The sequence below is a fragment of the Pseudophryne corroboree genome, chromosome 2 (assembly GCF_028390025.1).
Source record: "Pseudophryne corroboree isolate aPseCor3 chromosome 2, aPseCor3.hap2, whole genome shotgun sequence".
In the NCBI taxonomy this organism is placed as follows: domain Eukaryota; kingdom Metazoa; phylum Chordata; class Amphibia; order Anura; family Myobatrachidae; genus Pseudophryne; species Pseudophryne corroboree.
In genome coordinates, this window is record NC_086445.1 from 695,749,745 (window position 1) to 695,768,838 (window position 19,094).

At 46.1% G+C, this 19,094-nt stretch overlaps 1 protein-coding gene across 1 annotated transcript in view; it reads left to right on the forward strand.

Moving 5' to 3' along the window:
- ETNK2 (ethanolamine kinase 2) overlaps positions 1 to 19,094 on the forward strand; it is a 195,774-nt gene that overhangs the window by 150,572 nt on the left and 26,108 nt on the right. The window contains exon 6 of the mRNA XM_063955257.1: positions 1,479 to 1,639. Coding sequence (XP_063811327.1) covers positions 1,479 to 1,639 — 161 coding nt within the window. The remainder of the gene's footprint in view (positions 1 to 1,478; positions 1,640 to 19,094) is intronic.

Genomic DNA, 19,094 nt, shown 5'->3' on the forward strand with positions numbered 1-19,094 from the left:
TGGACTGCCGAGTGCCGACACAGAGGTAGCTACAGCCGTGGACTACCGTACTGTACTGTGTCTGCTGCTAATATAGACTGGATGATAATGAGATGTAGTATGTATAAAGAAGAAAGAAAAAAAAACCACGGGTAGGTGGTATACAATTATGGATGGACTGCCGAGTGCCGACACAGAGGTAGCTACAGCCGTGAACTACCGTACTGTGTCTGCTGCGACTGGATGATAAATAATGATATAAAAAATATATATATATCACTACTGCAGCCGGACAGGTATATATTATATAATGACGGACCTGCTGGACACTGTCTGTCAGCAGAATGAGTTTTTTATAGAATAAAAAAACACCACACAAGTCACACGACGAGTGTTTAACTTTTTCAGGCAATCACAATATAGTATACTATACTGGTGGTCAGTGTGGTCAGGTCACTGGTCAGTCACACTGGCAGTGGCACTCCTGCAGCAAAAGTGTGCACTGTTTAATTTTAATAATATGTACTCCTGGCTCCTGCTATAACCTATAACTGCTCCCCAGTCTCCCCCACAATTAAGCTGTGTGAGCACAGTCAGATATTATACATAGATGATGCAGCACACTGGGCTGAGCACAGATATGGTATGTGACTGAGTCACTGTGTATCGTTTTTTTCAGGCAGAGAACGGATTATATTAAATAAAACTGCACTGGTGGTCACTGGTCAGTGGTCAGTCACTAGTAAACTCTGCACTCTCTAGTACTCCTAAGCTCCAGTAAATCAAGTGTCTCTGTCTCAATCTCACTCTCTCTCTTCTAATCTAAATGGAGAGGACGCCAGCCACGTCCTCTCCCTATCAATCTCAATGCACGTGTGAAAATGGCGGCGACGCGCGGCTCCTTATATAGAATCCGAGTCTCGCGATAGAATCCGAGCCTCGCGAGAATCCGACAGCGTCATGATGACGTTCGGGCGCGCTCGGGTTAACCGAGCAAGGCGGGAAGATCCGAGTCGCTCGGATCCGTGTAAAAAAAGCTGAAGTTCGGGCGGGTTCGGATTCCGAGGAACCGAACCCGCTCATCTCTAGTTTATACCTGTAATAGGAATATGAGGTTTCCTCATCATAATTAATATGTTCAGAGATCATACCTGACCCTCCATTCCCAGAGCTATATACTGTATTGTACAAATTAATGCCCCCATAGTCAGCCATATATTTGACACTAATAACAACCCCTATTGCCAGCCATATATTGTACATATATAACCAGAAATTACAGCCATTGCACATATACCTAACTATATATTGCAAATAATCACTCTGCCAACTAAACATTACATTTTAAGACTGTCCCTCCACTGCCCACCATGGAGTATGTTGCACAAACATTGTTAATATAGACTGCATAAAAGCTACATGATGTGTGGGGTTACTATCTAAAGTAGTGGCACTGCAGAGGTAAGTGATTATGCTGTACCCTCTGCCTACATTTCTAGGTGTGAGTGAGCCAGATTATCGGTTGTTCCCTGACAGACAGACACAACTGGAGTGGCTGCGCCATTACTTGGGTGCCTGCAAAGAGCTGAAACAAGAGGAAAAGGAGTTACAAGACAAGGAAGTGGAGGATCTATTTGTCCAAGTTAATCAGTTTGTTCTGGTGAGTTTGTGAAAATGCAATAGTAAATATAATTAGCAACATTGCTGTTTCTCTTACGTCCTAGAGGATGCTGGGGTCCATTTAGTAACATGGGGTATAGACGGGTCCCTTGGGAGCCACTTGCACTTTAAGAGTTTAATAGTGTGGGCTGGCTACTCCCTCTATGCCCCTCCTACCAGACTCAGATTAGAAAATGTGCCCGGAGGAGCCGGTCACAGCTAGTGGAGCTCTTAGGAGTTTTTCTAGTTTTTTTTTTCTTTCTAAGAGTGTTAGGTACAGAGAGGCTGCTGGCAACAGCCTCCCTTCTTCGTGGGATTTAGGGGGGGAGTAGGAACCAACTCTAGAAGTTAATGGTTCTCTATCTCCGCTGACAGGACACTGAGCTCCTGAGGGTGCTGATCGCAAGCCCACGAGGCGACCGCTCACTCCCGCAGCATGGCCGCCACCCCCTAACAGAGCCAGAAGAAAAAGAGCGGTGAGTACAGTGCCGGTGGCTCGGTTAGCGAGTCGCCGGCGGGAATGGTGACACAAGGTGGGAGCGCAGCTCTGGCAGGCTGCGCTCCATACAGGCTCAGCAATGTGTATGTAGACGCTGCTGAGGGGCGTCCTGGGCCAGCAAGATCACCCTAACACTGGTGTAAATAGCTAACGGGGGCTAATCCCGCTGTTAGCACCATGAGACCTCAGACCAGTATAATCATTGTGCGGGAAGCCACGCGCCATTACAGGGTGCGGGGCTTCTTCTCAGAGCAGATCCAGCACTCACCAGCGCCATTTTCTCCCTGCAGAACGCTGAACAGGATGCTGACAGGGAGCACTGAACCCCACATAACTCCAGTTACTGCGGCACCAGGGTGTTATAGACAGGGGGAAGAGAGTGTAGTTAGTACTATTCAACCTTTTAAGGTTGATTAATCAGCGCCTCCTTATACTCTGTGACTCTCTGAAGGTACTCTGGGGGAAACTGTGTCTGACATTTTCCGGTATGTGTGTGTGAGTGTATATATCCACATTACCATGTCTAAGGGCTCTGTGTCATGTGCTGCAGAATGTGTATCTTCTCTAGAGGAGTCTATTCCATGTACTCAGGACTGCAATGTGCTTTCCCAGCCTTCTGAATCTGAACCCCCATGGGCGGATTCTTTAAGAGGAATGATATCCTAGATTTCATCAAGGATGTCCCATAATGAGAAAGAGACGCAGTTTTTGAGAAAATCTGTAGAGGGGTTGCAGCATTCAGCTCCCACTACTTCCTCTACTAACCCACCTAAATACCCAAGGAAGCGTACACTTGCCCAGATAATGCAAGTTGATACTGATACAGACTCTGGTACAGGGGACGGTGATGGGGATATGCAGGGAGGTGATGCATCCCTTGCTAAGGGGGTGCAGCTAATGATTGAAGCCATTCGGGATGTTTTACATATTTCTGAGAAGAACAAGTAGAGGAATCTTATTTTACGGAAAATAGGAAATCCTCGCACACCTTCCCGGCCTCTAAGGAGTTAAATTCTTTATTTAAAAAATCCTGGGATAACCCAGAGAAAAAATTCCAGATCCCTAAAAGAATTCTCATTGCTTTCCCATTCCTTGAGGAGGATAGAAAGAAGTGGGAAAACCCACCTATAGTAGACGCTTCTGTTTCTAGGTTGTCTAAAAAGGTGGTTTTACCTGTCCTTGGTTCAACCGCTCTAAAAGAGCCAGCTGACCGCAAGATTGACACTACGCCCAACTCACTATACACTGCTACAGACGTGGCTTTAAGGCCCACTATTGCTTGTGTGTGGATTTCTAAAGCCATAGTAAAGTGGTCAGGCACATTACTAGAGGAATTAGATACTATGGCTAGGTGTGACATTGAATTGTTTTTGCGTCACATACAGGATTCTACTGGGTTCATGGTGGAGGCCATGAAGGACCTTGGCATGCTGAATGCAAGTGCTACTTCCATGGTGGTTTCAGTGCGCAGAGGACTCTGGCTACGCCAATGGACTGTGGATGCAGAATCCAAGGAAAGTGTGGAGAACCTACCCTTCACAGGTCCGGCTCTCTTTGGGGATGCATTGGATGCATGGATCTCCACGGCAACTGCGGGTAAGTCGACCTTTCTCCCCTCAGCAGCACCTACGTCTACACTGCAGTCCTTTCGGACCGCAAAATAAAAAAAATCCAAATCCCCTTCCACCTTATTTAGGGGTGGTCGGGGAAAATCCAGAAAACCTGCACCAACAGGTTCTGAGGAACAGAAACCAGGTTCTGCTTCCTCAAAATCTTCAGCATGACGGTGAACCTCCCAGCCTGGAGATCGGGCAGGTGGGAGCGAGACTAAAAAATTTCAATCACATCTGGGCGTCATCATGCCTAGACCCCCTGGGTAACAGACATTGTTACCCAGGGCTACAGACTGGAGTTTCAGGAACTCCCACCTCACAGATTATTCAAATCAGGCTTACCAGTTTCCCTGACCGAAAGGCAAGCCATTCAAAAATTGGTCCGTACAAATGTTATTGTTCCAGTTCCACCTCACCTAAAACACAAGGGTTATTACTCAAATCTGTTTGTGGTACCGAAACCGGACAGTTCGGTAAGGCTGATATTAAACCTAAAGTTATTGAACCCCTATTTGAGGGAGTTCAAATTCAAGATGGAGTCTCTGAGAGCGGTGATCTCAGGTCTGGAAAAGGGGGAATTCCTAGTACCCCTGGATATCAAGGATGCGTACCTTCACATTCCAATCTGGCTGCCTCACCAGGCTTATCTCCGATTTGCGCTGCTGGATTGTCACTATCAGTTCCAGACACTGCCGTTTGGCCTCTCCACAGCACCGAGGGTGTTCACCAAGGTCATGGCAGAGAGGATGCTACTCCTTCGCAGGCAAGGTGTGAACATATTCCATATCTGGACGATCTGCTGATAAAAGTCACATTTGGAGCCGACAAGGAGACTGCCCTTCCTGGAGATGATACTCGACACGGAAGTGCAGGGGGTGTTTCTAACAGTGGAGAAAGCATTAGTGATCCAATCAATGGTTCGGGATGTCTTGAAGCCAGCCCGGGTGTCGGTTCATCAGTGCATTCGCCTTCTGGGGAAGATGATGGCCTCCTACAAGGCTCTACAATATGGAAGATTCCATGTAAGGTTCTTCCAGCTGGATCTCCTGTACAAGTGGTCAGGATCACACCTTCACATGCACCGGCGGATACGCCTGTCACCGAAAGCCAGAATTTCACTCCTCTGGTGGCTGCAAACTTAACGGCAGTGTCCTACATAAACCGACAGGACGGAACGAAGAGCAGAGCGGCAGTGTCAGAGATAACAGGAATCCTCCTCTGGGCAGAAAAGCACACAGTGGCGCTATCAGCAATCTTCATTCCGGAAGTGGACAACAGGGAAGCGGACTTCCTCAGCAGACACGATCTCCATCCAGGAGAATTGGGCCTCCACCCGGAGGTGTTCGCAGAGGTGACAAGCCGATGGGGTGTACCTCAGGTAGATATGATGGCCTCTTGCCTCAACAAGAAGCTTTGGAGGTACTGTTCCAGGTTGAGAGACCCACAGGCAGTGGTGGTGGACGCACTGGTAACTCATTGGGTGTTCCAGTCAGTCTATGTGTTCCCTCCACTTCCAATCATCCCAAGGATTCTCAAACTAATAAAAAGAGCAAGAGTTCAGGCGATCCTCATTGCTCCGGACTGGCCAAGGAGGGCTTGGTACGCGGATCTTCTGGAATTACTGCTGGAGGATCTGAGGCCTCTTCCTCTTCGCGAGGACCTTCTGCAACAGGGGCCGTTCGCCTATCAAGACTTACCATGGCTACGTTTGATGGCATGGAGGTTGAACGCCAGATCTTAGCTCGGTAGGGCATTCCGAAAAAGGTCATTCCTACCCTGATTCAAGCTAGGAAGGGAATTACGTCTAAACATTACCATTGGATTTAGAAAAAGTATGTGTCTTGGTGTGAATCCAAGAAGTTTCCAACGGTGGACCCTGATTCAAGCTAGGAAGGGAATTATGTCTAAACATTACCATCGGATTTAGAAAAAGTATGTGTCTTGGTGTGAATCCAAGAAGTTTCCAACGGTGGAGTTTCAACTGAGACGGTTTCTCCTCTTTCTGCAAGCAGGTGGGGACGTGGGCCTCAGCTTGGGCTTCCTAATGGTTCAGATTTCGGCCATGTCCATTTTCTTACAGAAACAATTGGCTGCCCTCCCTGAGGTTCTGCATATCCATCCACCTTTTGTGCTTCCTACGGCACCTGCGGATCTTAATGTGGTGCTGAAGTTCCTGCAATCGGATTGGTTCGAACCTTTGCAGGAGGTGGACGTCAAGTTTCTTACGTGGAAGGCGGTCACACTGTTGGCATTGGCATCTGCTAGACGTGTGTCAGAATTGGGGGCATTGTCATGCAAGAGCCCCTACTTGATTTTCCATGAAGATAGGGCTGAGCTCAGAATGCGTCAGCAATTTCTTCCGAAGATTGTGTCAGCCTTTCATATCAACCAACCTATTGTGGTGCCAGTGGCTACTGACTCCTCAATTACTTCAAAGTCCTTGGATGTGTTGAGGGCTTTGAAAATTTATGTGAAAAGAACTTCTCGTCACAGGAAGTCGGACGCTTTATTTGTCCTTTATGAACCCAACAAGGGGGTAAATTTACTAAGATGGGAGTTCTATTTCAGATGGGATGTTGCCCATAGCAACCAATCAGATTCCAGGTATTATTTTCTAGAAGGTGCTAGATAAATGAGAAGTAGGATCTGATTGGTTGCTATGGGTAACATCCCATCTGAAATAGAACTCCCATCTTAGTAAATTTACCCCAAGGTTGGGTGTCCTGCTTCTAAGCAGACGATTTCTCGCTGGATCAGGTTTACTATCCAGCATGCTTATTCGTCAGCAGGTTTGCCGTGTCCAAAATGTGTTAAGGCCCACTCTACTCGTAAAGTGGGTTCTTCCTGGGCGGCTGCCCGGGGTGTCTCGGCTTTACAGCTTTGCCGAGCAGCTACTTGGTCAGGGTCGAACACATTTGCTAAGTTCTACAAGTTCGATACTTTTGCCTCTGAGGACCTAGAGTTTGGTCAATCTGTTCTGCTGGAACCTCAGCACTCTCCCTCCCGTACTGGGAGCATTGGTACATCCCCATGGTACTAATGTGGACCCCAGCATCCGCTAGGATGTAAGAGAAAATAGGATTTTAATTACCTGCCGGTAAATCCTTTTCTCGTAGTCCGTAGAGGATGCTGGGCCTGCCCCCTGCACGGTCCGACCATGCCTGCGTTGGCCGGACCGCGCCCATAAAACGGAGGCCAATACAGACATTCCCCCCCCTTAACAAAAATATATATGTATATATACGTATATAAAATAAAGAGTATCACATTTCCTGTCTGAAAATGCCCCTTTACAAGTCTATTTACACCCCGTCAGTCCCAGGTGTGACAGAAATGTGCCTAGCCCTGCACAGCACCATAACAGTGCTCAAATGCGCCATGTTACGGCCACCCTATGAGCGACTTATGTCTTGACATTGCGTGCATGACATCATTACGTTGCATAGAGGGGGCAGAGGCCAGCAACACCTGTAAGTGCAGCGCTGACCACAGCTATCCTGGCTGCTGGTTCCCTTTCCAGTCATAATATGGAATATATAGAGGGAGGGGCTCAAGACTGAACATCCTAGCTGCGTCTCATGAGAGGTGCTTACCTGCTGAGATTTAGAGTACTACATGTAGAAAAAAAGGATGCAGGTGCACTTTGCAAACATTACTACTCAAAATTTAAATATATAGGGCTGTGCAAAGGTTTTAGGCAGGTAATGCTGCAAAGTATGAATACTCCAAAAAATAGAAGTGTTAATAGTTGTTTTTATCAATTAACAAAATGAAAAGTGAATGAACAGAAGAGAAATCTAAAGCAAATCAATATTTGGTGTGACCACCCTTTGCCTTCAAAACAGCATCAATTCTAGGCACATTTGCATACAGTTTTTGAAGCAACTCAGCAGGGAGGTTGTTCCAAACATCTTGGAGAACCAACCACAGATACATAGTTGTAGGTTGGCTCAAATCCTTCTGTCTCTTCATGTAATACCAGACAGACTCGATTATGTTGAGATCAGGGCTCTGTGGGGCCCATATCATTACTTCCAGGACTCCTTGTTCTTATTTACGCTGAATATAGTTCTTAATGACATTGGCTGTATGTTTGGGGTCATTGTTCTGCTGCAGAAAAAATTTGGAGCCAATCAGACTGATTTCATTTAGATTTCTCTTCTGTTCATTCCCTTGGCATTTTGTTAATTGATAAAAAGAAACGTGAAATAGAGATAGGGTGTTTAGGGTGACCTCTGGCACACACTATAACAGTATATGAAGAGTATAACATATTTATTTAAAACAATAGGAGACAGAAAAATCTAAAAAAAAGGTCAAAAGAGAGTAAAAACAGACAAATTGTACAATGACAGTTTAAAAATGACTGCTTTCTTAAAAAAATTGATCAATATGCAATATTTATAAGATATAAAAAAGGAACTCATAAAATAAGGTGCCTACCTTTAGAGGTGAGGTGCAGTCAGGATCCCCGACACGTTTCATCCTGCGGACTTTATCAAGGGGGGGGGGGGGGGGATAAAAAGAAACTATTAACACTTCTTTTTTAGAAAGCATTCTTACTTTGCAGCATTATTTTCTAGTGATGAGCGCCTGAAATTTTTCGGGTTTTGTGTTTTGGTTTTGGGTTCGGTTCCGCGGCCGTGTTTTGGGTTCGACCGCGTTTTGGCAAAACCTCACCGAATTTTTTTTGTCGGATTCGGGTGTGTTTTGGATTCGGGTGTTTTTTTCAAAAAACCCTAAAAAACAGCTTAAATCATAGAATTTGGGGGTCATTTTGATCCCATATTATTATTAACCTCAAAAACCATAATTTCCACTCATTTTCAGTCTATTCTGAATACCTCACACCTCACAATATTATTTTTAGTCCTAAAATTTGCACCGAGGTCGCTGGATGACTAAGCTAAGCGACCCTAGTGGCCGACACAAACACCTGGCCCATCTAGGAGTGGCACTGCAGTGTCACGCAGGATGTCCCTTCCAAAAAACCCTCCCCAAACAGCACATGACGCAAAGAAAAAAAGAGGCGCAATGAGGTAGCTGTGTGAGTAAGATTAGCGACCCTAGTGGCCGACACAAACATCGGGCCCATTTAGGAGTGGCACTGCAGTGTCACGCAGGATGTCCCTTCCAAAAAACCCTCCCCAAACAGCACATGACGCAAAGAAAAAAAGAGGCGCAATGAGGTAGCTGTGTGAGTAAGATTAGCGACCCTAGTGGCCGACACAAACACCGGGCCCATCTAGGAGTGGCACTGCAGTGTCACGTAGGATGTCCCTTCCAAAAAACCCTCCCCAAACAGCACATGACGCAAAGAAAAAAAGAGGCGCAATGAGGTAGCTGTGTGAGTAAGATTAGCGACCGTAGTGGCCGACACAAACACCGGGCCCATTTAGGAGTGGCACTGCAGTGTCACGCAGGATGTCCCTTCCAAAAAACCCTCCCCAAACAGCACATGACGCAAAGAAAAAAAGAGGCGCAATGAGGTAGCTGTGTGAGTAAGATTAGCGACCCTAGTGGCCGACACAAACACCGGGCCCATCTAGGAGTGGCACTGCAGTGTCACGCAGGATGTCCCTTCCAAAAAACCCTCCCCAAACAGCACATGACGCAAAGAAAAAAAGAGGCGCAATGAGGTAGCTGTGTGAGTAAGATTAGCGACCGTAGTGGCCGACACAAACACCGGGCCCATTTAGGAGTGGCACTGCAGTGTCACGCAGGATGTCCCTTCCAAAAAACCCTCCCCAAACAGCACATGACGCAAAGAAAAAAAGAGGCGCAATGAGGTAGCTGTGTGAGTAAGATTAGCGACCCTAGTGGCCGACACAAACACCGGGCCCATCTAGGAGTGGCACTGCAGTGTCACGCAGGATGGCCCTTCCAAAAAACCCTCCCCAAACAGCACATGACGCAAAGAAAAAAAGAGGCGCAATGAGGTAGCTGACTGTGTGAGTAAGATAAGCGACCCTAGTGGCCGACACAAACACCGGGCCCATTTAGGAGTGGCACTGCAGTGTCACGCAGGATGTCCCTTCCAAAAAACCCTCCCCAAACAGCACATGACGCAAAGAAAAATAAAAGAAAAAAGAGGTGCAAGATGGAATTGTCCTTGGGCCCTCCCACCCACCCTTATGTTGTATAAACAAAACAGGACATGCACACTTTAACCAACCCATCATTTCAGTGACAGGGTCTGCCACACGACTGTGACTGATATGACGGGTTGGTTTGGACCCCCCCCAAAAAAGAAGCAATTAATCTCTCCTTGCACAAACTGGCTCTACAGAGGCAAGATGTCCACCTCATCATCATCCTCCGATATATCACCGTGTACATCCCCCTCCTCACAGATTATCAATTCGTCCCCACTGGAATCCACCATCTCAGCTCCCTGTGTACTTTGTGGAGGCAATTGCTGCTGGTCAATGTCTCCGCGGAGGAATTGATTATAATTCATTTTAATGAACATCATCTTCTCCACATTTTCTGGATGTAACCTCGTACGCCGATTGCTGACAAGGTGAGCGGCGGCACTAAACACTCTTTCGGAGTACACACTTGTGGGAGGGCAACTTAGGTAGAATAAAGCCAGTTTGTGCAAGGGCCTCCAAATTGCCTCTTTTTCCTGCCAGTATAAGTATGGACTGTGTGACGTGCCTACTTGGATGCGGTCACTCATATAATCCTCCACCATTCTTTCAATGGTGAGAGAATCATATGCAGTGACAGTAGACGACATGTCCGTAATCGTTGTCAGGTCCTTCAGTCCGGACCAGATGTCAGCATCAGCAGTCGCTCCAGACTGCCCTGCATCACCGCCAGCGGGTGGGCTCGGAATTCTGAGCCTTTTCCTCGCACCCCCAGTTGCGGGAGAATGTGAAGGAGGAGATGTTGACAGGTCGCGTTCCGCTTGACTTGACAATTTTCTCACCAGCAGGTCTTTCAACCCCAGCAGACTTGTGTCTGCCGGAAAGAGAGATCCAAGGTAGGCTTTAAATCTAGGATCGAGCATGGTGGCCAAAATGTAGTGCTCTGATTTCAACAGATTGACCACCCGTGAATCCTTGTTAAGCGAATTAAGGGCTCCATCCACAAGTCCCACATGCCTAGCGGAATCGCTCCGTGTTAGCTCCTCCTTCAATGTCTCCAGCTTCTTCTGCAAAAGCCTGATGAGGGGAATGACCTGACTCAGGCTGGCAGTGTCTGAACTGACTTCACGTGTGGCAAGTTCAAAGGGCAGCAGAACCTTGCACAACGTTGAAATCATTCTCCACTGCGCTTGAGACAGGTGCATTCCACCTCCTATATCGTGCTCAATTGTATAGGCTTGAATGGCCTTTTGCTGCTCCTCCAACCTCTGAAGCATATAGAGGGTTGAATTCCACCTCGTTACCACTTCTTGCTTCAGATGATGGCAGGGCAGGTTCAGTAGTTTTTGGTGGTGCTCCAGTCTTCTGTACGTGGTGCCTGTATGCCGAAAGTGTCCCGCAATTCTTCTGGCCACCGACAGCATCTCTTGCACGCCCCTGTCGTTTTTTAAATAATTCTGCACCACCAAATTCAAGGTATGTGCAAAACATGGGACGTGCTGGAATTTGCCCATATTTAATGCACACACAATATTGCTGGCGTTGTCCGATGCCACAAATCCACAGGAGAGTCCAATTGGGGTAAGCCATTCCGCGATGATCTTCCTCAGTTGCCGTAAGAGGTTTTCAGCTGTGTGCGTATTCTGGAAAGCGGTGATACAAAGCGTAGCCTGCCTAGGAAAGAGTTGGCGTTTGCGAGATGCTGCTACTGGTGCCGCCGCTGCTGTTCTTGCGGCGGGAGTCCATACATCTACCCAGTGGGCTGTCACAGTCATATAGTCCTGACCCTGCCCTGCTCCACTTGTCCACATGTCCGTGGTTAAGTGGACATTGGGTACAGCTGCATTTTTTAGGACACTGGTGACTCTTTTTCTGAGGTCTGTGTACATTTTCGGTATCGCCTGCCTAGAGAAATGGAACCTAGATGGTATTTGGTACCGGGGACACAGTACCTCCAACAAGTCTCTAGTTGGCTCTGCAGTAATGATGGATACCGGAACCACGTTTCTCACCACCCAGGATGCCAAGGCCTCAGTTATCCGCTTTGCAGTAGGATGACTGCTGTGATATTTCATCTTCCTCGCAAAGGACTGTTGGACAGTCAATTGCTTGGTGGAAGTAGTAAAAGTGGTCTTACGACTTCCCCTCTGGGATGACCATCGACTCCCAGCAGCAACAACAGCAGCGCCAGCAGCAGTAGGCGTTACACGCAAGGATGCATCGGAGGAATCCCAGGCAGGAGAGGAATCATCAGAATTGCCAGTGACATGGCCTGCAGGACTATTGGCATTCATGGGGAAGGAGGAAATTGACACTGAGGGAGTTGGTGGGGTGGTTTGCGTGAGCTTGGTTACAAGAGGAAGGGATTTACTGGTCAGTGGACTGCTTCCGCTGTCACCCAAAGTTTTTGAACTTGTCACTGACTTATTATGAATGCGCTGCAGGTGACGTATAAGGGAGGATGTTCCGAGGTGGTTAACGTCCTTACCCCTACTTATTACAGCTTGACAAAGGGAACACACGGCTTGACACCTGTTGTCCGCATTTCTGGTGAAATACCTCCACACCGAAGAGCTGATTTTTTTGGTATTTTCACCAGGCATGTCAACGGCCATATTCCTCCCACGGACAACAGGTGTCTCCCCGGGTGCCTGACTTAAACAAACCACCTCACCATCAGAATCCTCCTGGTCAATTTCCTCCCCAGTGCCAGCAACACCCATATCCTCCTCATCCTGGTGTACTTCAACACTGACATCTTCAATCTGACTATCAGGAACTGGACTGCGGGTGCTCCTTCCAGCACTTGCAGGGGGCGTGCAAATGGTGGAAGGCGCATGCTCTTCACGTCCAGTGTTGGGAAGGTCAGGCATCGCAACCGTCACAATTGGACTCTCCTTGTGGATTTGGGATTTCGAAGAACGCACAGTTCTTTGCGGTGCTACTGCTTTTGCCAGCTTGAGTCTTTTCATTTTTCTAGCGAGAGGCTGAGTGCCTCCATCCTCATGTGAAGCTGAACCACTAGCCATGAACATAGGCCAGGGCCTCAGCCGTTCCTTGCCACTCCGTGTGGTAAATGGCATATTGGCAAGTTTACGCTTCTCCTCCGACAATTTTATTTTAGGTTTTGGAGTCCTTTTTTTACTGATATTTGGTGTTTTGGATTTGACATGCTCTGTACTATGACATTGGGCATCGGCCTTGGCAGACGACGTTGCTGGCATTTCATCGTCTCGGCCATGACTAGTGGCAGCAGCTTCAGCACGAGGTGGAAGTGGATCTTGATCTTTCCCTAATTTTGGAACCTCAACATTTTTGTTCTCCATATTTTAATAGGCACAACTAAAAGGCACCTCAGGTAAACAATGGAGATGGATGGATACTAGTATACAATTATGGACGGACTGCCGAGTGCCGACACAGAGGTAGCTACAGCCGTGGACTACCGTACTGTACTGTGTCTGCTGCTAATATAGACTGGTTGATAAAGAGATGTAGTAGTATGTATGTATAAAGAAGAAAGAAAAAAAAACCACGGGTAGGTGGTATACAATTATGGACGGACTGCCGAGTGCCGACACAGAGGTAGCTACAGCCGTGAACTACCGTACTGTACTGTGTCTGCTGCTAATATAGACTGGTTGATAAAGAGATGTAGTAGTATGTATGTATAAAGAAGAAAGAAAAAAAAACCACGGGTAGGTGGTATACAATTATGGACGGACTGCCGAGTGCCGACACAGAGGTAGCTACAGCCGTGGACTACCGTACTGTACTGTGTCTGCTGCTAATATAGACTGGTTGATAAAGAGATGTAGTAGTATGTATGTATAAAGAAGAAAGAAAAAAAAACCACGGGTAGGTGGTATACAGTTATGGACGGACTGCCGAGTGCCGACACAGAGGTAGCTACAGCCGTGAACTACCGTACTGTACTGTGTCTGCTGCTAATATAGACTGGTTGATAAAGAGATGTAGTAGTATGTATGTATAAAGAAGAAAGAAAAAAAAACCACGGGTAGGTGGTATACAATTATGGACGGACTGCCGAGTGCCGACACAGAGGTAGCTACAGCCGTGGACTACCGTACTGTACTGTGTCTGCTGCTAATATAGACTGGTTGATAAAGAGATGTAGTAGTATGTATGTATAAAGAAGAAAGAAAAAAAAACCTCGGGTAGGTGGTATACAATTATGGACGGACTGCCGAGTGCCGACACAGAGGTAGCTACAGCCGTGAACTACCGTACTGTACTGTGTCTGCTGCTAATATAGACTGGTTGATAAAGAGATGTAGTAGTATGTATGTATGTATAAAGAAGAAAGAAAAAAAAACCACGGGTAGGTGGTATACAATTATGGACGGACTGCCGAGTGCCGACACAGAGGTAGCTACAGCCGTGGACTACCGTACTGTACTGTGTCTGCTGCTAATATAGACTGGTTGATAAAGAGATGTAGTAGTATGTATGTATAAAGAATAAAGAAAAAAAAACCACGGGTAGGTGGTATACAATTATGGACGGACTGCCGAGTGCCGACACAGAGGTAGCTACAGCCGTGAACTACCGTACTGTACTGTGTCTGCTGCTAATATAGACTGGTTGATAAAGAGATGTAGTAGTATGTATGTATAAAGAAGAAAGAAAAAAAAACCACGGGTAGGTGGTATACAATTATGGACGGACTGCCGAGTGCCGACACAGAGGTAGCTACAGCCGTGGACTACCGTACTGTACTGTGTCTGCTGCTAATATAGACTGGTTGATAAAGAGATGTAGTAGTATGTATGTATAAAGAAGAAAGAAAAAAAAACCACGGGTAGGTGGTATACAATTATGGATGGACTGCCGAGTGCCGACACAGAGGTAGCTACAGCCGTGAACTACCGTACTGTGTCTGCTGCGACTGGATGATAAATAATGATATAAAAAATATATATATATCACTACTGCAGCCGGACAGGTATATATTATATAATGACGGACCTGCTGGACACTGTCTGTCAGCAGAATGAGTTTTTTATAGAATAAAAAAAAAAACACCACACAAGTGAAGTCACACGACGAGTGTTTAACTTTTTCAGGCAATCACAATATAGTATACTACTAACTATACTGGTGGTCAGTGTGGTCAGGTCACTGGTCAGTCACACTGGCAGTGGCACTCCTGCAGCAAAAGTGTGCACTGTTTAATTTTAATATAATATGTACTCCTGGCTCCTGCTATAACCTATAACTGGCACTGCAGTGCTCCCCAGTCTCCCCCACAATTATAAGCTGTGTGAGCTGAGCACAGTCAGATATATATACATAGATGATGCAGCACACTGGGCTGAGCAGTGCACACAGATATGGTATGTGACTGAGTCACTGTGTGTATCGTTTTTTTCAGGCAGAGAACGGATATATTAAATAAAACTGCACTGTCTGGTGGTCACTGTGGTCAGTCACTAGTAAACTCTGCACTCTCTACAGTTCTACAGTACTCCTAAGCTCCAGTAAATCAGGTCAATCTCTCTCTCTCTCTCTCTTCTAATCTAAATGGAGAGGACGCCAGCCACGTCCTCTCCCTATCAATCTCAATGCACGTGTGAAAATGGCGGCGACGCGCGGCTCCTTATATAGAATCCGAGTCTCGCGAGAATCCGACAGCGTCATGATGACGTTCGGGCGCGCTCGGGTTAACCGAGCAAGGCGGGAGGATCCGAGTCTGCTCGGACCCGTGAAAAAAACCATGAAGTTCGGGCGGGTTCGGATTCAGAGAAACCGAACCCGCTCATCTCTATTATTTTCCACACCTGCCTAGAAGTTTTGCACAGTGTTGTATATTACAATTAAATAGCATATAAGAGGTTTGTTAGCATAAATTTGGCCAAGGTTATGGGCCTGCCCACCATCGTCCAGGTCAGCTCATTGGCAGTTGTCGATTTCCCACTACACACGTGCCTAGGCAGCACTTGCTGGGTGCGGCACACAAGTCTGATGAGGTCAGGTGATTCTTTTTTGTCATTACGACTTTTTTTTAAATACTTTATTTTACAACTGATGGGAGTGGGACAATGGTTGGCAAATTGTGGTCCGGAATCTGGTAGTGGGGTGAGGTTTGGCCTGTTTTGGTGGACCCAAGGCATCCAGACTGGCCTGGAAATTAAGGGAACTGTGACGTGATTAGGGAGGGAGGGGGATGACGGGCAACAATGCGCCTAAGGCCTGACCTCTAAATCCACCCCTGGTCATCGGCAAGCCCCTAACATTCTAGGAGTTCACCAGCCCAGCCCAGCCAATCCCCCCCCCCCCCCCCCCCCAGGGCATCATACAAATGACAAATAGCAGTGAAGTGTTATGAGTGCTATAAGAGTGAAAATTTTGTGAAATAATACATCGATAACAAACAAAGAAAGTGATATAAAAGGTTAATATAAGTGTTAAGTGGTGATGCCCGTAGGTGGCCCCACGCCCCAATGTTCACCACAAAACTGACACTAGATAATTATAAAGAGGACTTACATTGATTATGCCTAATTAAATGTGCAGTCAGATGCTAGTTCCCTTGTTGAAAACAATTAGAGGAAGGTGGGGGGGATACAGACTGAACGAATCTCTACCTTCAAGTGTACATATATACATTTTTAATTATTTTTAATTATTATTCTTATTCTTATTATTATTATTACTACACAAAATATGGAATATATAGGGGGAGGGGTTCTAGACTGCGCACCCTAGCTGCTTGTAATAAGAAGTACTATCTTGCTGAGACTTTCCAGGGAACCTGCTTGCCAGAAGCAAGGGTCGGTGGCCGGTGATTGTGTGGCTGTACTAGTCGCACACCCCTAGTTATGGCTCTTGCATTGCATTGCCAATCATGGCATATCCTCACCTCTTAGCGAAAATCTGGTAAGTGAGGCATCTCATTTAGAATGCAAGCATTAATGCCGGATTGCTATTAATTTCTAAATATTTTCTTATTAGTATTCTTTAGTAGAGATGTCTAAATGTCTTACCAGATAATACTGATAATCGCATTCTGATTACGCATTTCACTTTATAAAATGAATAATAGAGAATAACAAATAGGTACTAAAGCTATTGGAAGTCACATTGTGTATACAGTGTAATGTATGTTTAATGCATTAATCCCAAAATATATAAATTTAATTGGATACAATTAGTAAAAAAAAGTATAATGTGTATCCTTTGAATTTTTAAAAAATAAATATATTCATGTTCTCACTCTGGCAGTTATTAATGGATGTAAGTTATTTGTTACTTAACTGAAACAGGTACTTCAAAAAGAAGAATTAAAGAGGAGAGCAAAAAACAAAAACACATTACGCTGTTGTGTCTTCTTTCCCGATTCAAAGCCATGAATTACAGAGTGGCCACAGTACTCAGAGAGAGAGAGTATGTGCTGAGGTTTCCATGGTGTTACTGCACAGTTGGACACTGTTATTTGGCTGGGGAATGGCTACTAAAAGTTCAGCATGTTCCTGCTTTAATCAGCATTGTCCTCCAGGAGATCGGACACTGAATGAAGTAAAGGGAGGTTCCGAAAGTAATCTGACAACTCATACGCTCACAGTGACATATAAGAGTAGTACAGAAAGCAAAGCAGAAAAGCAGTACTTGAAAACCGAAATACAAATGCAGTAACTGGCAATACACATTAAGAGAAGTAGTTTCTTCTTTCACTAATAGAAATGAAATCTTTTTAACTTTAACCCCCTATGACAATTAGGGGTCTATTTACTAAGCCTTGGATGGAGATAAAGTCGTTGGAGATAAAGTACCAGCCAGTCGGCTCCTGATTGTCATTTTTCAAACACAGCCTGGTACTTTATCTCCAGCAACTTTATCTCCATCCAATGTATTCAGCTGCAGGCAGCTAGAAAGTACCTCTGCGACATCACAATGCATTCAGCTGGGGTGAGAAAAGTCTAAGGGGTCTATTTACTAAAATAGACCCCTTAGACTTTTCTCACCCCAGCTGAATGCATTGTGATGTCGCAGAGGTACTTTCTAGCTGCCTGCAGCTGAATACATTGTGGATGTGACAGAGGGGCTATCTAGCTGCCTGCAGCTGAAATCAGTGTAATGTCACGCAGCTGAATGCATTGTGATGTCATAGAGGTTCTTTCTAGCTGCCTGCAACGGAATGCATTGTGACATCACAGGGGTTCTGTTTAGCTTCCTGCAGCTAAATGCATTGTGATGTCACGGTGGTACTGTCTAGCTGCCTGCAGCTGAATTTATTGTGATGTCGCAGAGATACTGCCTAGCTGCCTGCAGCTGAATGCATTGTGATGTCACAGAGATATTGTCTAGCTGCCTGCAGATAAAATCATTGTGATGTCACGGCGGTACTGTCTAGCTGCCTGTAGCTGATAGGTACTGTGTAGCTGTCTGCAGCTGAATGCATTGGGATGTCACAGTGGCAGTGTCTAGCTGCCTGCAGCTGAATGCATTGTGATGTCATGGTGGTACTGTCTAACTGCCTGCTGCTGAGTGCATTGTGAAGTCACAGAGTTACTGTTTAGCTGCCTGCAACTGAATGCATTGTGATGTCACAGAGGTACTGTTAAGCTTCTTGTAGCTGTATGCATTGTGATGTCACAGAGATACTGCCTAGCTGCCTGCAGCTGAATGCATTTTGATGTCATGGTGGCACTGTTTAGCTGCCTGCAGCTGAATGCATTGTGATGTCACAGAGGTACTGCTTAGCTGCCTGTAGCTGAATGCATTGTGATGTCATGGTGGTACTGTCTAGCTGCCTGCAGCTGAAATCATTGTGATGACACAGTGGTACTGTCTAGCTGCCTGCAGCTGAATGCATTGTTATGTCCCAGAGGTACTGTCTTGCTGCCTGCAGCTGAATGCATTGTGATGTCGCAGAGGTACTTTCTAGCTGCCTGCATCTGAATACATTGTGGATGTGACAGAGGTACTGTCTATCTGCCTGCAGCTAAAATCAATGTGATATCATGGTAGTACTGCCTAGCTGCCTGCAGCTGAATGCATTGTGATGTCACAGAGATATTGTCTAGCTGCCTGCAGATAAAATCATTGTGATGTCACGGCGGTACTGTCTAGCTGCCTGTAGCTGATAGGTACTGTGTAGCTGTCTGCAGCTGAATGCATTGGGATGTCACAGTGGCAGTGTCTAGCTGCCTGTAGCTGAAAGCATTGTGATGACACAGAAGTACTGTCTATCTGACTGCAGCTGAATGCATTGTAATGTCACAGAAGTAC